Below are 24,136 nucleotides of genomic sequence, written 5' to 3' on the forward strand. Positions count from 1 at the left end.
AGGTCACTGACCTGTGGGGGGGGGGAAGCCCGGCTGCCAGTCACCACTGCAGATACGCCCTTCAACATAAGGGGAGAATCCACAAACCTAAATCATCTGTCCAAAATCATATTTGTCCCGACTGCAAAGTTTCCAAACCGTTCACTTGACTACACATTGTATCCGTTCTGGACTCCAGCCAGTCCCAGACCACCTTTGCAGATTGAAAAAAAATAGCACATCCCCTCGGCGACCACGCACAAGTTAGCTAGAAAAAACATCATGTGCCGAATGTTTTCTTCTGTAGTTTCCTTCGCACAGAGACAAAAGATCGCCACATCTTCTGGACCTCCTGTGTGAAGTCTGGGAAGATCATGATCTTGGCCGAGCCTAAAGTGAAGGCTCACGCAGCTCGAGCTTAGTGTAAAACCGTGTTCCTCTCCTTGAAGTTCAACATTTTCACCACAATTGATCCCGGAGCGGTGCCTGAAGGGGGACATCTCCCCGGCACCCAGTATGCCCTCTCAATTATGAACAATCTTAAGAGTCCCTGTATCCGGAAGGTGTCCACCTACAGTTTCTACAAGAATAGTTACATACACTGATCTTCCTCTCCCTCCGGGATCCCAATCACTCGTACATTACAGCGCCTGGATCGTCCTTCTGCATCTTCCACCGTGAATTACAGTGATTTTGAGGCCATTGCCAACCCTTTCACCTCGGTCTAAAAGAGCAGTAGAGAGTCTTCAATGCCACGGACGCTCTGTTCCACCGTGGCTACCCTCTTGGTCACTTGCTGTAGATCGGCCCTCAGTAAGGAGACATCTGTGCCCACCTCTTGGATCTTTACTTCCAGTGAAAATCTGGACTCCTGGATGACCGCCATGAGATGTTCCATGGTAATTCCTGCTGAGCCGGCAGCCATCGCCCCGGGATCACCTCTTGTCAGCGACTGACTTTTAATGAGTTTACCTTTGGCCCCCACATATTGTTTCATCTTCTGCTGACCCTTCACCATAGTGCTCAGATCTGGCAACTTATGTTATCCCATGCAGGCGGTACCAATATTACACACTGCAAGTCTCTTGGGGCACCAGGGCTCCAGCCGTGGGCTCGTCTTCCTCCTTTGTTTGGTGGGTTCACTAGCAGTCACTGTTAGGGCAAACATGTTGTCCCGTTGTCCATCCGAGGCCCTCATCCCTTTGTCCACCATCCCCAGACAAGCCAGCAGGGATATCTGCTTCTGTCTGCAGCCTCCCTTTGACCCCCTCCTATGCGTCCATGTGGTTCCTCTCTTGGGGCCCAGCACCACTGCCTGGCCCCTTCGTGTCACAGGCAAGACCATTCCTCCCAGTCTCTACAGTTTCCAATCAATGCAATCCCCCCCAGTCGGTGGGGGCCTCTTCAGCATTTTTGGTTGGGTGGCAGGGCAGGCCTCTCCCACATGACCAATGTCCCAAGGTGAGGCCGCCGGTACACAGGTCCCTCACCGGCAGCGATAGTAGGAGCAGCATTCCGGCATGGGCCAGGTGGTCAGGGGGGAGCAGTGGTCACTTTCTCCAAGCCGCTCATCTTGTATCCACCACCTCACAATCATCAGCAAAGACTCAAGAAGGAAGAAAGGGAGCCAACACCATAGTTGAGGTCTCAAGGCTTGAAAAGTAGGCACCACCCCACTAATGGGTGAAGTCGCGAATAGGGAATTGGGGACCTGTACACTGCTCTCGAATGTCCAACCACAAGCAATTATGTCTACCCAAGCAAGGTGAAATTTGATTTAGATTTCCTGCCAACCCCTCATGGCCCAGCCACCCCACATACAACATTAGGAGGCATAGGTTTAATTAGTAAGGACTGAGTGGTCACTTTTATGGGAAAACTTGAATTCATATCTAATCATCCCAACAGCATTGAAGGGGAAAATATTTGTACTGAAAAACTTTGACCATGTCACTGAGGCCAGGTAAACATTCAAATAGTTCATGTTTCATCTATTGGCAGAATGGGGTGCTGGTAAGCAGCGTGAGGATGAGGATCTAAGCTCCGCTGTGGCCGTACATATCCTGACGGACATATCCTGCAGTCGGCCGATTTTCGCCAAAATGTCTATCAACATTATAATCGGAAGGTGTCCTCCATGTATTGTGCCACCCAGCAGGCTGCAGATGAGGCGAGATCGAGGGGTAAACGGCCTGAAACGGAGTGCACCCAGTGCCGGGCACCATCTTGGCAGAACTATGGGATAGAAGCAGACCACGCGTCCCAGCAAACTAAAACGGGTAATGGGCATGTCAGAGATGGTGGTGGGAGCAACATTGTGTGAGTCCCTTGATTATTGATCGACGACCCACTGTGCTGTCTGAGGAACACAAGGGGAGGCCTCACCAGATCGGGGACGGACCAAGGTAGGACCCCACAGCGAGGAATCTGGTAAGGAGATAGCGTAGTGTAAAGAGAGGAGAAGCGTAGTAGAAGAAGGGAGACTCTCCATTTATAAAGACACCTGCGGCAGCCGGAGCAGAGGGGGAACCACAGATGGGTAACGAGATAACTTGGTGCAAGGACCGCTAGAATAAATAACATCTCGGGACCCCGGAGGTGAAAAACGGAAACAAGAGGACGCGGCACTGAGGCATCGGGGAAACTATCCCCTGCCAGTAAGCTTCAAAATTAAGGAGCAGGTACCCAATAGGTCGACACACATGACCTGCAATATGGAGGCTGTGAAACCTGTACACCAGCTAATCAGGGGCTAAAATCAACGGGAAGCGGGAACCGCCACACAACAGGACACTCACAGGCAGGACGAACAGAGGAAGGTACTTGGAGGCATTGATAACAGGAGTCCCCAAGGCATGCAGAGAAAATGATCATTATACACTTGGGAGGACCGGGAGAGCCAGAAGACTGAACACACTATGGATGCAGTAAGCAGAACTCTCCCCAGAACGTAAGGTGGGGTCGGAGAAGTAACATATCGAAACTAGATTATAGCCCACAGCTACGGGGGACGAATTGCAGACAAGCAGGTCGGAACAGGCCCTAGGCTATACATCAGTAACCGGATTGACACACACAGAAAAAGAACAATAAGGGGACAGAGAACCAAAAAATAGGTAAATAAATCCGTAAGACACCACAAGGAACCAGTCAGGCAATTAACAGAGAACGACAGGGATGCACCCTTGCCTGAGTCACGAACAATCTCCAGCACAATTGTGAAAAGCCAACAGAGAATGGAAGCATTTGTAGGAGCTAAACCTAAAACAGCCAGGCAGACCCAGGACCAGAAGGAAGGAGATCCAAAAACATTGACGGAGTCAGACGGAGTGACCGTAGAGAACCTCATGACGGCCATAATGAGACAAGGAAGGCACTTGAAACTAGGATCCAAGAAGTAGGTACAGATGTATCACTGGTTGGGGCAGACCTGGGGAAAATGAACGACAGAGTGGCATCAGCGGAGCAGCCAATAAGTGACCTGGAAGATGTAGTGGAATCCATGCGAAAAAAAATCCAGGGGCTCGTGGGGGCAACAGAGACCCGCAAAGAGCAGAGGATGCAGAAGGAAGTTGCAGAAGATGCAACATCCGGACAATAGGAGTGCCAGAAAGGAAGAAAGGGGACAACACAGAGCTCTTCATGGAAAAATTCATATTGGATACACTGCAACTCTGCACCCTTTCCAAGTTGTTCACAGTCGCAAGAGCATATTGGGTACTGGGCCGTCCACCACCCCCGGGTGCACCACCTTGGGCTAGAATAGCTAAGCTACTTAACTTCAAGGACCGGGACGCAATCCTAAAGGAGGCACAGAAGCTGTGGAGCATACAGATAGAGAATGCGCTGATCTTGTTATTCCCAGACTTCACGCAAGAAGTACAGAGACATAGATGATCGTTTGACTCAGTTAAACAGAAGCTCCAGGAACAAGGCCTAAGATACATGAGGTTCTTTCCGGCCAAACTGAAGGTGCTAGCAGATTTGCACTCCTTACAGCCAACGAAGCCTGGTCCTGGATAGAATCCAAGTACGGACAGACTGATAACTCTGAGACACAGGGCTCCAGGGAGAATAAAAAATGATGACGGCACAAGGAGTACAATATCACGGTAATGAAGGGGGAAAAGTAAAAGAAAACAGAAAAGAGTCAGGAGGGGGTACTGAGAAACATTTTTTGAGAATACGGAATAAGACACCAAATCGCTGAGGGAGAAATGCTAGAATCGGAGGCCGACCTTGAGCGTTAAGGCCAAGCCCCAGACCGGAGTCCCTTAAACCTCGCAGTTACAAACGAGACCGAAGGCTCGAACAGTCCAACCAGTATCTTTCAAGATGTTCAGTGAAGGGGACCAGTCACAGTTTAAAGCAGGAATGACCTCCTGCAGGAAAAATATGGGGGAATGGGCAACTAGAGGGGGGGGGGGCTGGGAGGGTGGGAGTGATGGAGAGAAGGGGAAAAAGGAAAATCAAGAGGGAAAGACAGCGCAATCTTACCTGAGATAACAGTCCAGCAACAGGTTAATGCTAAGAAAAGCGACTGGTATGACCGAGGTATGATTCAGGGCGGGCCAGTTGGATAGCAGATGGGCACGGACAAGGATGCAAGGGGCAAATGTGGTTCCTCCAAGGGGGTGGGGGGTTTCAGGGGAACGATATCCCCGAACACACTAGATTTTGATAAAGATATTGTATTTATTGTATTTATTTTGTTTATATAGCGCTTTACACCAAATTAATAGAATAAAATGAAATAAAAATTGAAGCAAATTGCAAACATGAAACAAGCCAACAAAACAGTATGTAGGGCAATTTACATTGGTCAATAAACTAGGAAGGAAGGGGGAGGAAAGAGGAGAGATGAGGGAGACAGGACAGAGGAATTAAAATGGAGTAGTTAGGGAATGGGAGGAAGCATAAGAGGAAAAGGAGCGGGTGGGGAGCGGTAAGTAGGGAAAAGATGAGGGAGGTGAGAGAAGTAAGGGAGGTAAGGTGGGCTGTCAGGGTGGGGAATGGAATGAAGAGATTTCAAGGAGGCGCGAAGGAGGAGTAGATGGGGATGAAGCGGATAGAGAGAGGTAGAGAGTTCCAATGTAGGGGGGGCAAAGAGCTGAGCTGGGGGTCGCGTAACTAGTTAGGAACTAGATAGGAGAGAGACAATGAACTGGAGCGGGCACCGCTATTACTTCTTGTTTCTTCAAAAATTGGTTCCAGATACTGCTGTATTTTGGGGTGCAGCCCACTAAATCATGCTACCATGCGTCAGCACGATAAGAGTGAACTGTGTGAGAAAAGACCTAGGCAAACTTGCCTGCGGTGTGGGCCGCACACCCTTAAATCCCAATTGGGTTTCAAAAAGAGTTCAGTGCTCTGTTAGTCAACATTAATGAGTCGTTGATTATTGAGTTTGGTGGTTTATTTAAAGTGCCAGTAAGCAATCATTTCTGTGATGGGCAACATTACCCAAAAAATGGCCAATGCATTTCGGACTCAACAGTCCTTCATCGGGGCCTATCTAATCAAGATTTTTTGGCCAAACATAAGACATAAGTGTCAGTTAAATCAATCGTACAAAAGCCAGCATAGTCCAAAATTAACCACGTTATAACACATAAAATGAAAAATCAACAGGGTCCCACATACACAGAAACATATAAAGAAAAACAGAAAAACAGAAGAGAGAGTCAGAAATATAATACATAAACATTTTCACATAAACATCGTGTTGTGCATCTTCACATTTTACAATGTTTCATGCGATTTTCTGTTATGCCAGTACCCAAATGTCCATTCAATGTTAGAAATACTGATACACCTTGTGTGTTAAATACTCTACTAACAAGTAATGGCTGTCCTGTGGTATCTAATATTGATTAAACCAGTCGGATTTAGAATTCCCGTTGACCCGCTCAAAACGAGTGCTTATGCTCATATTACTGTGTTTAGAATACATGCGTGATGTTAAAGTGCCTATATTGTGAACAGATCAAAATTGCTGACCTTTGTTGGTTTATCCAAACTCAAAAAGCTTTTAGTTCAATGTGCGGCGCAGCCGCTTCACATCACGTACACAAGTCAGCCTGTATCAAAAAATGACATAAAATCGAGTGTTCCGTCAGCCCGTTTGCATCTGCTTTTATACTCTAAACCTTTCTGCAACGTGGATAAGCTAGTCTACCATTTAGCGCTTACCTTGTGTTTAGTGCTGCAGTGCGGGAGACGTGCCTCGCTGAGTCATGATACTCTGTCAAATCACTACCTAAGTAAACACTAAGCTGTGTTCAAAGTGAGGCTTAGGTTACTATGGTAATGCCTCATCCAAGATGGAGTCCTGTCTATGAAAAAGATGCCATCTTGCTTGGGGCTAATTCTAACTGTAAACAAGTGGATGCTGCATGCGATTGGACTATTGTGACATGCTGCAGACGTAATGTCTGGCAAACAGTAAAAATGAGGATTATGTGTACTATATTGGTACCCTTAATTATATTGAAAAATCAAGAAATAAACAAATAAAATTTACATGATAATGAAATTGCTGCAACATGATAAAATAGTCATATAAACACGTGAAAAAACACATTATATAAAAAAACATTACAGAAACACATATATAACTAATTAGTAAGTCAGCTTGTGCTGATCAGATGTCGGAATACCGTCCGTAGGGAATGATCTCAACCTCACTTCTGCATGCAGTACGTGCTGGTCCTGCTTGGTCAATCACTAATACCATGGTGTCTACTTATAGAAAACAGTTCAAATCCAATTCTTCGTTCATTCCCCTGGCTGATAAACTGTCCAGCCGATCTATCCAGTACGCCTCTCTTTGTTGACGTCTTCTTCGCGGATCGATGCCTGGTTGCTGGTTGCTTAATACTTCCAATATTTTGAATCTTAGCTGGGCTACCGTATGCTTCTTTTGGTTAAAATGTCTAGCCACTGCTGAGTTTGGATTCCTATTTCGAATACAGGACTTATGTTCACTCATCCTGGTTTTCAGCTTTCGTCCAGTTTCTCCTACGTAATAAAGTCCACAAGGACAGCGTATGCAGTATATGCAATTCTCAGAGTCACATGTCCCGAAATCTCTAAGTTGGATCTTTTCTCCTGTGTGGGGGGTGTGATACTGTGTTCCCCTTGATGACACTATTACAATTGTTGCACTTCAGACATGGGTAGGTACATTGTTGTTTATATTTTTGTTTCTTCCCTTTAGTGTCTCTTGTGTTGACCAGTAGATCACTTAAATTGTTTGAGCGCTGGTATGCAAACGCTGGTTTAGTTTGGAATAAGGACGTTGTACGTTCATCACTGGTGAGTATTGCCCAATGTTTGGTGATGCATTTCTTAATTCGTGCACTCTGAGTCGAAAATTTAGACAAATATACTATTGTAGGGGTTTCTTTTTTGGGTTTCCCTTCCAGTATATTCTCTCTGGTTCTAGCTGTCACTTTCGAAGATGCCTCATCTAATTCTTCTTGGTGGTATCCTCGTTTGGATAATTTGTTTTCCAATTTGCGTAGTTCATGGTGAAGTTCTTTTGGATCACTAATGATTCTTTTCAATCGTAGCATCTGTCCATAGGGTAAGTTCCGTAGCGTTTTCTGAGGATGAAAGCTCATACGATGTAGCAAATTATTCCTGTCGGTGGGTTTAGTGTACAGTGAGGTCGTGATCTGTCGTTGATTCGCCTTTACTTCAACATCAAGATAGTGGATATTGGGATTTCCTATTTCTGCGGTGAACTGTATTCGTGAATCAATCTGATTTAGATATGTCAAGAATTCCTTTAATGCTTCAGTGGATCCCTTCCATATCCCGAAAATATCATCTATGTACCTCACCCACACTTTCAGTTGGTCATTCCATTTCTGTATTTCCAAAATATGTTCGGTTTCAAACCGATGCATAAATGCGTTGGCATACGCTGGTGCCATTGTGGCTCCCATGGCGGTTCCTGATATCTGCAGATAGTGTTCTTTCTCATAGGTGAAGTAGGAATTCATGGAGATAAAAGTGAGTAATTTCAGTATAAATTCCTTATACGCTCCTCCTGTAATACGCTGTTTTCTTGGTTGCTAAGGGTCCTGTCTGAGATATTTACTACGAGGTTGTCCGTGCTTGGTGTCTCGTTTGGAACCCGGGTCCTTTTCCTCTTGCCCCTCCTCGTTCTTTTCTTCCTCTGCTGTTGTCTAAAAAAGGCTGGCTATTCCTTCTTGCTCTGGGTCCGCCTTCTGTTGTCAAATCGCCACTTCCTGATGCTGTTGGTTGATTTTGTGGATTTTCTTCTCTGCTTGAGTCTGTGTCTGAACTACTCAGAGCAAGAAGGAATAGCCAGCCTTTTTTAGACAACAGCAGAGGAAGAAAAGAACGAGGAGGGGCAAGAGGAAAAGGACCCAGGATCCAAACGAGACACCAAGCACGGACAACCTCGTAGTAAATATCTCAGACAGGACCCTTAGCAACCAAGAAAACAGCGTATTACAAAAGGGGCTCAAATTTGTACCAACCTACGGAACTAATTTATTTAACACCAAGATTGAGCTACATAAACTCACACGAAAACTAAAATTAAAGGTATTCTTTGCAGAAATGGAGAATGAGCAACAATCCGATAGAGATACATCAGAGTTAGTAGAATTCAAGCCTAAAAGTACTTTTGTAGCTCCAATTACAGTTCCTGCAGTCGACATCTTTGAAAAAATGGTTCTCGCAGACCTAAAAAAGATACATTTCGGTACGCCCAAATACAAGAATCTCAGCAGAGGTGAAATGGCCATCATCAAAGGCTTATACATGGATGACAAAATAACTATAAGGCTGGCTGACAAAGGAGGGGCATTAGTTATCCAGAATACAGCAGACTATAAAAAAGAATGCTTACGACAACTAGGAGATCGCCAGATCTGTGCCAAAATAGATCATGATCCGACGAACAGAATCAAAACGGACCTTGAGGCAGTTCTCACAAGAGCAGAAGAATTGGGCATGATTACGCACAAAACCAAACAATTCCTGCAGAACCCAAGACCTAAAACTCCACATTTTTATTCACTCCCTAAGATACACAAAAATCTCAACAACCCACCCGGAAGACCAATTGTCGCAGCGACAGGAGGGATATTACAACCTTTGGAAACCTACATCGACTACTTTTTACAGCTGATCATACAAAAAACTTCTACATATGTTAAAGACAGTAATAATTTCTTAAACATCCTGGAACAGATCCAACTAGAAGAACAAGATATTCTGTTCACCATTGATGTGAATAGCCTCTATACGAGCATACGCCATGACTTAGGACAGGCAGCAGTGGAATGGCTTTTACTTAAGGAAGACAACATAGGAGCGTATAAGGAATTTATACTGACATTACTCACTTTTATCTCCATGAATTCCTACTTCACCTATGAGAAAGAACACTATCTGCAGATATCAGGAACCTCCATGGGAGCTACAATGGCACCAGCGTATGCCAACGCATTTATGCATCGGTTTGAAACCGAACATATTTTGAAAATACAGAAATGGAATGACCAACTGAAAGTGTGGGTGAGGTACATAGATGATATTTTCGGGATATGGAAGGGATCCACTGAAGCATTAAAGGAATTCTTGACATATCTAAATCAGATTGATTCACGAATACAGTTCACCGCAGAAATAGGAAATCCCAATATCCACGACCTTGATGTTGAAGTAAAGGTGAATCAACTACAGATCACGACCTCACTGTACACTAAGCCCACCGACAGGAATAATTTGCTACATCGTATGAGCTTTCATCCTCAGAAAACGCTACGGAACTTACCCTATGGACAGATGCTACGATTGAAAAGAATCATTTGTGATCCAGAAGAACTTCACCATGAACTACGCAAATTGGAAAACAAATTATCCAAACGAGGATACCACCAAGAAGAATTAGATGAGGCATCTTCGAAAGTGACAGCTAGAACCAGAGAGAATATACTGGAAGGGAAACCCAAAAAAGAAGCCCCTACAATAGTATATGTGTGTAAATTTTCGACTCAGAGTGCACGAATTAAGAAATGCATCACCAAACATTGGGCAATACTCACCAGTGATGAACGTACAACGTCCTTATTCCAAACTAAACAAGTGTTTGCATACCAGCGCTCAAACAATTTACGTGATCTACTAGTCAACACAAGAGACACTGAAGGGAAGAAACAAAAATATAAACAACAAGGTACCTACCCATGTCTGAACTGCAACAATTGTAATAGTGTCATCAAGGGGAACACAGTATCACACCCCCACACAGGAGAAAAGATCCAACTTAGAGATTTCGGGACATGTGACTCTGAAAATTGCATATACTGCATTCGCTGTCCTTGTGGACTTTATTATGTAGGAGAAACTGGACGAAAGCTGAAAACCAGGATGGGTGAACATAAGTCCTGTATACGAAATAGGAATCCAAACTCAGCAGTGGCTAGACATTTTAACCAAAAAAAGCATACGGTAGCCCAGCTAAGATTCCAAATATTGGAAGTACTAAGCAACCAGCAACCAGGCATCGATCCGCGAAGAAGACGTCAACAAAGAGAGGCGTACTGAATAGATCGGCTGGACAGTTTATCACCCAGGGGATTGAATGAAGAATTGGATTTGAACTGTTTTCTACAAGTAGACACCATGGTATTAGTGATTGACCAAGCAGGACCAGCACGTACTGCATGCAGAAGTGAGGTTGAGATCATTCCCTACAGACGATATTCCGACATCTGATCAGCACAAGCTGACTTACTAATTAGTTATATATGTGTTTCTGTAATGTTTTTTTATATAATGTGTTTTTTCACGTGTTTATATGACTATTTCATCATGTTGCAGCAATTTCATTATCATGTAAATGTTATTTGTTTATTTCTTGATTTTTCAATATAATTAAGGGTACCAATATAGTACACATAATCCTCATTTTTACTGTTTGCCAGACATTATGTCTGCAGCATGTCACAATAGTCCAATCGCATGCAGCATCCACTTGTTTACAGTTAGAATTAGCCCCAAGCAAGATAGCGTCTTTTTCATAGACAGGACTCCATCTTGGAGGAGGCATTACCATAGTAACCTAAGCCTCACTTTGAACACAGCTTAGTGTTTACTTAGGTAGTGATTTGACAGAGTATCATGACTCAGCAAGGCACGTCTCCCGCGCTCCAGCACTAAACACAAGGTAAGCGCTAAATGGCAGACTAGCTTATCCACGTTGCAGAAAGGTTTAGAGTATAAAAGCAGATGCAAACGGGCTGACGGCACACTCGATTTTATGTCATTATTTGATACAGGCTGACTTGTGTACGTGATGTGAAGCGGCTGCGCCGCACATTGAACTAAAAGCTTTTTGAGTTTGGATAAGCCAGCAAAGGTCAGCAATTTTTATCTGTTCACAATATAGGCACTTTAACATCACGAATGTATTCTAAACACAGTAATATGAGCATAAGAACTCGTTTTGAGCGGGTCAACAGGAATTCTAAATCCGACTGGTTTAATCAATATTAGATACCACAGGACAGCCATTACTTGTTAGTAGAGTATTTAACACACAAGGTGTATCAGTATTTCTAACATTGAATGGACATTTGGGTACTGGCATAACAGAAAATCGCATGAAACATTGTAAAATGTGAAGATGCACAACACGATGTTTATGTGAAAATGTTTATGTATTATATTGCTGACTCTCTCTTCTGTTTTTCCGTTTTTCTTTATATGTTTCTCTGTATGTGGGACCCTGTTGATTTTTCATTTTATGTGTTATAACGTGGTTAATTTTGGACTATGCTGGCTTTTGTACGATTGATTTAACTGACACTTATGTCTTATGTTTGGCCAAAAAATCTTGATTAGATAGGCCCAGATGAAGGACTGTTGAGTCCGAAATGCATTGGCCATTTTTTGGGTAATGTTGCCCACCACAAAAATGATTGCTTACTGGCACTTTAAATAAACCACCAAACTCAAGAATCAAAGCCTCATTAATGTTGACTAACAGAGCACTGAACTCTTTTTGAAACCCAATTGGGATTTAAGGGTGTGCGGCCCACACCGCAGGCAAGTTTGCCTAGGTCTTTTCTCACACAGGAACTAGATAGGAACCTGGAACACACAAGGCCTGGGTAACAGATCTAAGCGATCCTGTGTTATGCAATTTCTATGCAGATACTGCATTCAAGTGGCATTATTACAGTAGACGCATTTAATCGAAGCTGATCTTATAGACCCGCAACAGAGATGGGGAGGCACATTGGTGGGAACGTCATACTCATATTCGAGGGGGGTACTGATCTGAGTGGATACCAAAGTACCACTAAAGCGGGAAACCGCTAAGGGAGACAATGAAGGATGCACATTTATGATACGGGGTAACTTAGAAGGGCACAACTTCTGCATAGTAAACTCGTATGCGCCAAATATAGATAACAATGACTACTTTCAAAGGGTGGGGGAATTCATGGGCACAGACAGAGCAGATATTTGTATTTGGGGTGGGGGGCTTAATTGTTATCTAGACCCAGACATGGACCGGACAGGAACATGGGTCTCCTAACACCCCCGATCAACACGCTCCCTCAACAGAATGGTGTTAGAATTAAATTTGCAGGATTATGGAGGGGGTGACACAGGGACGATAGGGAATATTCATTCTATTCACCAGTGCACGGGACACAATCATCTAGATTACCTATATACAGGACCAGAGAAGGTACAAAGATTCTCCCAGACGGAATACCTGGGGGAAAGTGCTATCCGATCATGCTCTCCTGGTCACGTCACTGTAGATAGGATGATGACGCCCAGCGATACCAAATTGGAAGTTAACAATAGAGTTGCTGAAAGCAAGGGCATTTAATACAACTCAGAGAGGAGATTGTTTCTTTCCTGGGGAACAACAAGAACTCAGTGGACAGGGTGAGTGTGGTGTGGGAAGCCCTTAAAGTAACAGTGAGAGGGGTGTGCATATCTAAGTTGGTGGGAATCAGAAAGACTTTCTCCCGAAAACTAAAAGATTCAGAGAGAATAATTAGGGATCTATAGATGGAAATGGGTACGGGAAAGGAGGTGGGCCACGGTCTGGCAATGGCTATCACAGCTCAACACTTACATCAAGAAGCTCTGTCCAAATTTGATAGGAATCACTATACCAAAGGAATGCATGGCGACGGAGACAAAGCGGGTCAGTAACTAGCGTGGCTGATCCAAAAGGAACATCCGAGAGGGGCAATAATGCACATTTATGACAGTAAGGGATCCAGAGTAGCCACACAACAACAGATCAATAGGGTCTTCCACGAATATTATATTACACTATACTCAAGCGAGGGAACGTATTTGGAAGAGGAGGCCTCGGACCTGCTAGAAATAGCGCACATGCCCAAACAGTCGGAACCCCAGAGGGAGATGTTGGAAGCACACAGAGGTTTGGGAAATCGAGTGGGCTTTAAAAACAATGCAGACTGGTAAATTTCCAGGTACGGATGGCCTACTTGTGGAATACTATTTGGAATATATTGCTCCCAGTGCTAAAGAAAATCTACGCTGAGTCGATGAGAGAAGCACTGATCACGGTTATCCTGAAACCCTGGAAAGATCCCACAGACTGTGGATCATACAGACCCATATCGCTACTAAATGTTGACACGACAATACTAGGGAAGATAATAGCAATGAGACTGGAGAAAGGAGTTCTTAATATAATACACCCGGAGAAATGGGGTTTTATAGGGCGATGGTGGGGGGGAACACCTCCATGAATATCAGGAGACTACACGTTATTGTGGAACAGGTACAACATTCAGAGGAGGAAATGGCATTAGATGCCACAAAGGCCTTTGATTCAGTGGAGTGGAAGTGGCTGTTTAAAGTCCTAGAAGGGATTGGGATGGTACCTCAAATATTACAGTGGATTCAGCTATTGTACGCAAACCCCCAAGCACGGGTTAACACAGGCGATTGGATATCTGGGAAATGGACACTAGAAAGAGGCACCCGCCAAGGATGCCCGGCTTTGCTAATACTGTTCAGCCTAGCACTAGAACCTCTGGCGGGATATTTTAGACACTATATACAGGAGACAGGGATTAGAGTCTGCGGTTTAATACACAATATATCATTATACACAGATGATGAGCTAATATATGTGAGCAACCCCAGGACGAATGTTCTGGTAATATTAGAGGTACAAGCTAACTTCAGCGTGAATAAGGAAAAATCCCTAGTGTTCCCGTTAGGATCCATGCGCACACAACTGGCGGATTCACTCCCGCAATGGGGGATTTGTTGGGAACTGGAATTCTTCCGCAATCTGGGGATCACAATTTTCCATGAAATAGTGGAGACCTTTTGATGTTTAACACCGGGAGAGCAATGTCCAGCATAGGCGATTCAATAACATTTTGTAAATCCTTGCCACTCTCCCGGATGGGAAAAATAGGCCTGTGTAAAATGGTGATACGACCCAGATTGCTCTATTACTTCATCAATATTCCGTATAAGATCAAGAGAGTGTTCTTTAAAATTCTAGATACTAACACAGGGTATTTCTTTGGGGTTCAAACAGGAGAAGGGTGGGGTTAACTACTTTGCAGAGACTGTATATAGAAGGGGGACTTACCTTGCCAGATTTTGAGGCCTATTGTGCAGCAGCCCAACTGCAAACAGTCTCCAACTTGGTAGACACACTGGAAGGGGACTTGAGACGACTATTAGGGAATTTTACAACACATAGGAAAGGGATTGAATTGTTGTTGGACCCAATGGCAAGTACGGGAAGGAGCAACATATACACAGTACCAAGGGAAATCTGGAAGCAGACACTAGGGAAATTACAGAGCCACCAACCGTATAACCCAGACCTACCGCTGCGCTTTCACCCAGCGCTAAGGGGAATATTGACTAATCTCGATTGGTCTAGATTACGAGATAGAGGGTGCACGAGACTGGGGGATCTCTATGAGGAAGGAAAATTGCTGCCATTCCAAGAATGGCGCCTAAGATATGAGATGCCCGAGAGGTTTTCTTGAGCTATGCCCGAATTGTGAGAAGAATTGCTGCCCTGTGGGAGGAGACCCCGATGGAACCAGAACACAGCTCCCTAATGCACCAGATGCTAAACGCAAATCACAGTAGAGGGCTGATCTCACGCCTGTACCAGCAGATGGGGGAACAAAAGACACTCTTGGAATTGGGTGTTAAGGCAAAATGGGAACGGGATGTTGTGGAAGAGATATCCGAAGAGCAATGGGCCAATATATGGGAACAAACTCGTAAAGTGCCAAGAAACGCCAGGTTCAGGCTCAAACAGTACAATTTAATTCACAGAGTACATATGACACCATCCAGGCTCCACATGATTAACCCGCAACACCCACTTACTCTAGATGTAAGGAGGCCTAGGTTGGCTTTTGGCATATGATTTGGGACTGCCCAATGATCAGGATATTCATGGAGGAAGTAATGAGTAAGACCAACTCCTGGGCCCATAGTGAGTACACCTGCACACCAGAAACATGCTTATGGGGGATACTACCTGGAGGGAAGAGAACCAAGACCAAAAGGAAAATAGTGGCCTTCTTGCTCATATTAGCCAAACGCAGGATTGCAATCTTGTGAAAAAACCCATGGGGCCCATCGACCTAGTTATGGAGGAAAAACGCACATCTTTGGGGGAAGGCAGAGATGGAGTTATTAAGGGATCAGACCCCAACAGACCCAGGGGAAGATAAGGCAATGGACTGGGGACAAATGTGAATACTCCTGATTTACATTCACCATGATGGGAGACGCAAAGGAACAGATCTATCGCGAGACAAATGTTAGTCTCCATCAGAAATTGAGCTAGATATAGAGTTGTTGTTCTGCATTATTGCTGCCGACCTGGCTGCTCGCACCTGTTTGGTAAACAGGCGTAGAGTTTTATAACCCTGTACCTCGGACTGTAACATTTAAATTGTACGTTGCATATTCTAGGTGTACATTTTATGGCTTTAAATGTTTGCATTTAAGTAATGTTTGATGAGTTGCGGTGTTGCGCGCACTTGCTGAGAATGTAACTGAAGCTGTCATTTCTTCTTTAATAAACAAATATATACAAAACAAATCAATTGGCAGAATTAAAATCGAGGAAGTAAAAGGTGCCTTGACATTCTGAAAAATGCTGCAGTGTGGATCCAAACTATTTCATCAAACGTGCAAATGTTGGGCAGCAGAGAAGAGCTGGTTCCTCGGATATCAGAACAAATTAGGTTTGGCAGAAGGCAGCGTTCCTTCAAGAGGGTAGACTTCTGTAATAATCTTTCAACTTAATTGTAAAAACTGTAATACAAGTATTGTTTTAAGTAGGACTTGTGCTCTTTTGGAATATGTATTAGCAACCAAGAGGTGATGTGGACTGGCCTACTTCCAATGACGAAGCTCAGAATGTAGACATTTCCCTCAAGATGATAGCATTACACTCATGCGGGGGCTAGATTGCAGGTCCATACATGCAATCTAGCCCCCTCATGAGCGTAATGCTATCATCTTCATTCCGGGGATCCTACCATCGCCCAGACCCAACAAAAGCATATCCGTCACCCCCTTCCTCACCCATTTTCCTGCTCTCCGATACCTTATCTTTCAGCTGCCTCTCCGGGTGACCTCGCTCACCCCACACCTTCACCCTTCATAGATGGACGCCACGGAAACGGAGAAGTGACTAGGAGTAGTTCCATCTTTTTCCTTGGTGAACTTTCTCTTTTGTTGTGCCTATGTGATAAGGCCTGCGTATAGGCCCTGTCAGGGGAGAGCCCACCCAAACAACCCGCAGTGCCCGCGTGCGTGTGTACAGGCCCCATCCCCTTCCCCTTCCCACCTTACCTTTGATGAAGTCGGATTCCCAGCCACAAGATAACACTGATGGGGAGAAGCCGCAATGAGCAGCAGCTGAAGGAAGCCATCACGCAGCAACAGCCGCACTTTGCCGCAGGATGCTGCAAGCTGCATAACACCAGCCGCAAAAGAAAGGGATGCAGGAGAGACTCTACGAGTCTACGCAGCATCCAGAAATAGAACCATATTAACGAAACTCCCACCTGAATGAACATTAAAAGGCCCACCAGAAGGCCTTATCAAATGGGGACTCCAGAACCTCATAAGTCTTACTTTCTTTGTAAGAGATAATGCAAGAAAAGGAGGTGGGGATAACAAGCCCTTTTTGAAGCCTACCTAAGCACTTCCCAGCCACACACCCTTGAGCCAGTTGAGTGACTGGACAGGATCAGTGTCCAATCCTGGGAGGGGTGGGGTATTTAAGGAGGTGCGTGCAAGTTGTGCAGTGTGGGTTAGTTGGGTGAGGACAGAAGATGGACAACAGAGACCAGAGGAGGCGAAAGGAGTGAGGAGGCTATTAGTTAGAGGGAGTCTGTGGAATGTTTGGGTTTGAAAGTAAGGAGTGTGAAACAGCGATCGAGTAGTAGTAGTAGTTGGGAGTAGTGATAGATTCAGGAAGTGGTAGTTGAGAGTAGTGTACGGTAGTAAGTGGTAGCAACAGTAGGGAGAGAAAGAGTTAGTGACAATAGTAGTGGTAGTAGGAACAGCGAAGAGGAAGTTGTGGTAGAAGTGGTAACAGTAGAGTGGGAGTAGAAGTTGTAGTAGTAGTGAAGAGGAAGGAAGGAGATAGTAGCAGAGGTATTGTAGTAGAGTGGTGGTGGAGAGGAGGACTAGAAGAGTGGCAACATCTAAGGGCAGAGGTAGGAAGGCAAAGTGTGAGAGCAGAGGAGGATGGGTAACAATCTGGAGTCCAATGCAGAGAAGGGTGAGGGGAGGCTGTTTGCGCATGGAGAACAAGTGGAACTGGGTGGAAGGGAGCACCAACCCATAGCTCCCAAAGAGGGAATCATACAAATACTGCGACTCCAAAATGTCGCTTATACCGAGTACGGCGCCTTTGCGCCATACTAATATCCGACCCCCATTACTCGAACTAATTGAAGCAGGGGTTGCAAGGGTGTCCCCTGCATCCATTACAAGGTAGCGGGGGACACGAAAGGGTAAAGAAAAAAAAGAGAAAACCCCCCACCTGCAGTGCCAAGAAGAACCCACAGGTGGGACATGACCCCGCAGGGATCGAGGGAAGTCGGCGGCACACTTCTGTGTGTGCTGTCGTTAAGGTAAGTGGCCGGGGCAGTGGGGTTAGGGGGATACGGGCTATAGTGGTCTATCAGATCACTGCTCTGCACAGTAATGGTCGTCAACATTTTCATTGGCGGAATTATGGGCGGCGCAGTGATCTCATAGATTCCCATAGAGTACTAAGCATGGCTAGTTCAGGGACAACTAGAAGACCGCTCTGGAGGTAGCCAGCCACCGTTTTAGCGATACCCCTTTTAGCCTAAGGAAAAAATGCTGACAGCAGAGGCCGCCTTGCGATATTACTAACACCCTGTTACGGATGACTGAGCTAGGGAGGAGGAAAAGGTAGTTCAGTTGTTAGAGAGGGACTACTCTAGCGCCAAACATCGTAAGAGCCCAGTAGGCCCTAACACCTATTTCAAATGTTGGAATAGCTACCATAAAGACCCTTGAAACATATTCCCATCTCTGGTGTGGTTCTTTGTGGCGGGCACCTGGTCACAAATAAGTTAAAAAAAGATATTGTCATTGTATATCAACTGCCTGGTAAGTTACCACAGGGGACCATGTAACTTTGTTCCCCGGCTGCTACCAGGGCTTAAAGTCCCCCCCCCGCCCTGGGGGCTATTGCTAAATGATCACATGGATTCTCCCAATCAGAAGGCATAGAATGTAGACCATGACTACCATTGCTACTTTGGAATGTTGACAGATCCAATGCAATGAAAAAAAGGCAATAATGGCTGATATAAGTCTTCTGACACAACATTCCAATATATTTCCTTTGTATTCCCTCGTTTTAAAAGATTACTCACCCATTGCTGGAGGAATATTCCAGTAGCATTAATGCCCCCTCCATGGGAACTAGCAGGTGGTAATGTCTCTTGGCCATCTTTAAAGCCTGGAGGGCCCAGGACCTTTACCACCTGATAATGCCCTCTGACTGAGCAGTATTGCTTAAGTAGTTACCTCATTCTAAACATTCTGAATTCAGCAACAGCCTGAAAAGTAGCAGACAATTATCTTCATCTTCTATAAAAAAAAAAGATCTAATCACAAGAACGGAAAGCGGTTGCCCAGAAACATTTTCCTTCAATGTATTTGGGAATTCCATAGAAGAGCAATGCCAGTACATTTCCCAGTAAAAATAAAACAAAGCCTCTCCAAGAATAAAATATGGGAAATCCATAAACAAATACACATAATCAATTACTTAGTTTTACCACTAAGTGCTAATGGTCTCAGAAAGGCATTATCAACAAAGGTAATAAACCTCCACTTTTTAGCGCTTAGCTTTGCCTCATGTCCAAATCGGGGGAGAGGCAACTATCCATCGATAAGGACCACTTCGGCAATCTATAAACCTTACGCATTTAATGATGCTTTGTTCAATGTTGTTCCTACAAGAGCAAATCTGTACAAGCAGCAGCATTTCAAAAGTTACATTAGCTGTAGTTAGGAACAATATAAAGACTGAAACAAATCAAAACAAAGAACCCTGCACTTCACACAAGTACTGCAAAAGAACTGTGTGATGTATCATTGTCAAATAGATCTTAGTTATTAAGCAGATGAACCTTATTAAATCTAATCAGGATCAAGAAAAATGTATGACTTCACAGCTTGAGTTAAATAAAACATTACATTTTTATGAAAATGATGAAGTAGTTGTGATTGAGGATTACTTAATCCATATTTGTATCCCCTTATGAGTCACAGTGTTGATTCTGCTATTATGCATCCAAATGTTGCTTTTTCACTTAGTGTTTTGTGGCTATTACTTGAGGTATTCTTTGGGTAAATACATTTTTGAATAAAATATTTGAGGCAACATCGCCAGGGCTAAGCATTAAAACATTTCAAGGTGCCTTGAGGTCTATAATTCACTTTGAAAATACTTCAGTGCCACTACTATATTCACCTTGACATTACTAAAAAAGTATGCTGTGTGAACCATGAGTCGGGACCACATCCTAAATTCCATGGGAGGCATGATATATGGGTTAAAGCTCGCCACCAAGACATGTTTCATGAAGTAGAATTGAAAGCTTGGCACACCAAAGAACTTTTCAAGTTAAATCTCACTGAGGCTTAAACAATGAATTCATGTCCTCTATCGATGCTACCTGGAACAAATAATTGTGTTTTTCAACTGTTAAAAGTTGCAAAAATACAATAATCAATAAAATAAATTGTTGGCAGATGTTGGTAACCTGTGTGCATTAATATATTGGATCAGAAGCTGCATGCCTATTGAAGGAGACTTATCTCTTATGTCTTTTTGCTAGCAAATAGTGGTTTGGTATTCCAAATCAAAATAATCTAACAAAATCCAAAGATAAATTCAATCTAATATTCAGATTTTAACATTTCTTCTATGGTGTCCCTTGGTATCCTCTATTTCTCATACAATCTGATTAGTATCCTTTAGTTTTATTTCCTAATGTGGGATCTTTTGGTATCCTCTACATGTATTTTGATCTGATATAGCTCTTCATCAAGATTGCTAAATATCTTATTAATTATTGGGGGAAGATGTAGTAAAAATACAGAAGGACCTCATAATAGCACTATATAATACAAGTCAGATAATGACACCAAACAAGTAATTAGCGAGACCACTTAGAGTTGATATCAATGAACTAAGAAGTACGTCATAGTAAAAACAAATGTTTTAAAAGTACATGTATTTTGTGGGTGTTTTCTTGGATTTCGTACATTGAATCAATGAAAAACAAATCAGAAGATCAGTTTGCATTTATATTTGGATTTTGTTATAGCGATAATGCGGATAATCTGTACACATGGAGTTCAACCTAGTGGTGAAAGGTAACAGACCTGTCTTCCTATCTTCGGGTGAGCTCTGCTGACAAGATTTTCTTTTCGAGAGAATGGGTATTCATCAGTTCTCACCTCTTTGGATAGCTTTATGAAGAAGACTCCATCCTTTATTGTCTACCATGTCCACATCTGCTTTATTGTTAACCAGCGTAGTTGCAATGCTCTCCAGTTTCCGCGAAAGAGCCAGATCCAAGGCCAGATCACCATTTTTATCCAGTTCATTTAATTTCCCAGGCAACTTAACGAAACAAATACAATTGTTGATTTGAATTACTTTAAGAACAGGCCACAAAGATAAGCGATTCAAACCTTCCAATACAAATTTTTAATATTTATATAGTTTGCAGCAGAAAAGTAGCCGGTGCATTCAGCAGATGTACAGAAAGCATGGATTGATATATTTTAATGTTTTTTATCGAAATGAAAATCTGTACAAAATTCAATAGTGCTTTTGGTATATATTTGCATTAAAAAATGTATTGCGGTTTTAACAGTGCACTTCAATGAAAATCAAAAATGTATCAACTTGACTAACATAACCCTTTAACTAACCTTAGGATGTATTTTTACCTCCTAATTCCAACAGAAACTCACTGAATTCCTAAAACGAAAGGGTTAAATATCTAGCAGTGCCAACAGGTAAGAAAATAATATCACAAAATTGGAAAACAGGGGGAACAGATCCAATCCTAAAATGAGCATGGCTCTGCAGCATGTTATGCCATCATACTTTCAAAGCACCCTTTCTAAATGGGAGCAATGTGCAATCCATGGGCAGTAATATCAGCAATTAAGAAACAATAAGACATATGGGCTCCATCCTAAAGCAGCCTTTGAGACATGAATAGTGCATAGTAAAATAAGCAGTTAACATACCATTAATAATCTAACTGGAATACGTTACTATGACCTAGGTATGAAAGAGGACACTGGAAAGGACTGCACTCCAAATGCTTTACCTATTGCAAAATACACTTAAATAACTTAGAGACATTATATAAGAACCAGGGATGGGGCAATGTGGTTAATAAATAAGGGCAAAATATTCTGTGCCAAGAATTCACATATGACTGGCATCAACAGTACATTTGCAACAAGCAGTGTAACTCAATGTATCCATCATCTCCGCATTTTTAAATGATCACCATCTATGACAATATTTGCAAGACTGGCATCTCTAACTGTTTAGAGATGTAGTTTGTTCATTCAAAATAACATGAACTTTTCACCTATAATAATTTCTTTCCTAGACTTATCAACATTTTCCAGTCGCATTAACAAAACTATCCAAATAGGTCTTTATTTCACACACAATTTCCTCTCAACTTAATTGATGTCGTAACTGCACAATTAGCTCCGATCTATAAAATAATCTATGTAGAAAATAATCTATGTAGGTTAGATGCACAAACCTATCGTGCCATGATAACATTGGAGACAATGTTGAAAAACATACCATACCTGTGAATCCATTTCAATCAGATACAAAAATACAACATCTTCCCTTTCCACTTTAATGGCTTTGTGCAAGGGATACTCTGTCTTGGATTTGATCATTTTGTACAAAAGTTGAGCACTCATACTGCTGAAATCCTCTTTACGCAAGTCATCCTGTAAAGGAATTCACAAAAAGATATCAAAGAGCAACCATGTTGAGCAACTGTAGAGGATGCAGTACTTTGAGTAGACATAGGCAAACAGATATTCAAATAAATGCTTTACATCATCAGCTGTGGCAAAGCATATATTACAAGTTTTATTGTATTTAGTGTTCAGATTTTGTTCTAGAATGTATTAATTCTAAAAGGAGGACTTGCTTTCTCTGTGTGATAAAACGATGTAATGGCACATGACAATGATCCATCTGCCATTCTGAAAGAAAACGGTTTGTGGGGAAAATCTTAGCGAGCCAAAAACATGTGAGCCACATGTCTGCAATAAACAGAGAACACAGGAATACCGATTTAAATTCTGTGCCAAAGAGCAACATGATTGCCACATTTGAAGCACTATCAATTTTACTTTAGTGAAACGACAAAGAGGGTTTCACTCATGTAGCTGGAACCTTGCAGTGTCCGCTCCCTGTAAGGACTTCAACTGATGAGATTGGATCGCACGTTCACAAACAGAGCAGTCGAATGGGGCATTTTGCACTATTTTCAGATGTCGACCGTACAAAGGATGCCTTGACAGACAGTGAATCCTTAATGACAGCTTGGGAAACAACAGCATTAGCCATCACAATTTGCTTTGAGAAACTATGGTTTCTCGCCTGCTTAGTTGTGTTTAACCTGGTTCTGTGCCATGCTACACTTTGACCTCTGTGCCTTCACAGCATGGCTTCAAATGATTTGCAGCACCCAATAGAAAAATAATATTCGAGTGCCACTCTTTATTGCTTCTCCAGATATTGTACATATGTTTGCCTTATTCACTAACTACCTTCAAATTGTCCTTCACACTCATCTTATGACTGATCATTATTCTTCGTCCTAATTTGCTATGCATTTTCATCTTTGAGCTCTCCTCCATTTTCTTGCATTAAGTCCTGTCATGCCGAGAGCTTTGGAACAACTGGTGCATTCAAGGTAAATTTAAAATATTGAAGAATGGTGGACCAATCAAATCGTTCTATGTCTAGGCAGATTGTTTCATCTTGTATCGGAGAAGATTCCTAGAAAGTCAGATATTGACAATAAACAGTTACTTACAGATTCAAGGTTCTTTGGAATGATTGATCACTAAATAAGCTGTTAAATTAAAAAAACAATTGTATGTTTATACAGTGAAATATTGTAAACATATACGTGAAAACAAAACCTACCAATTAAACGAAGAAGAGAGTGTGCTCCAAATATGTGTCTGTTTCTTCGGGTGTCTAACATTGATTGTGCCATTATATGTAGGTGACTGCTTATGAATTCTTTTTTTTGCACTTTCAAAGTATTTACTTGCCAAAGAGGTTGCACTTACCCAATGACTTGCAATGATTTCCGCACAGTAGTTCAGCAATGTATTGGCATTTAATTCCTCGGCAGTCTGGTAGAATCGAATGCAATTCCTGACATTTACCAAGGACATCACTCCCTTTTCACACCTATAAACACAAAAACAATATTCTTCTGTGGACAGTGATGTTTGGTAGGAAAGGAAGGTTATCATTGAG

The 24,136-nt window shown here is 42.9% G+C and overlaps 1 protein-coding gene across 4 annotated transcripts in view; it reads right to left on the minus strand.

The window, feature by feature from the left end:
* ANKFY1 (ankyrin repeat and FYVE domain containing 1) overlaps positions 1–24,136 on the minus strand; it is a 912,707-nt gene that overhangs the window by 531,685 nt on the left and 356,886 nt on the right. For all 4 annotated transcript variants that reach the window (XM_069614723.1, XM_069614722.1, XM_069614721.1 and 1 more), the window contains 3 exons: positions 23,944–24,067; positions 22,432–22,581; positions 21,043–21,208 (listed from right to left, as the gene is read on the minus strand). In XM_069614723.1, the coding sequence (XP_069470824.1) occupies positions 21,043–21,208; positions 22,432–22,581; positions 23,944–24,067 (440 nt within the window). The remainder of the gene's footprint in view (positions 1–21,042; positions 21,209–22,431; positions 22,582–23,943; positions 24,068–24,136) is intronic.

This window comes from Ambystoma mexicanum, chromosome 9, assembly GCF_040938575.1.
Source record: "Ambystoma mexicanum isolate Mex_15411 chromosome 9, UKY_AmexF1_1, whole genome shotgun sequence".
NCBI classification, from domain to species: domain Eukaryota; kingdom Metazoa; phylum Chordata; class Amphibia; order Caudata; family Ambystomatidae; genus Ambystoma; species Ambystoma mexicanum.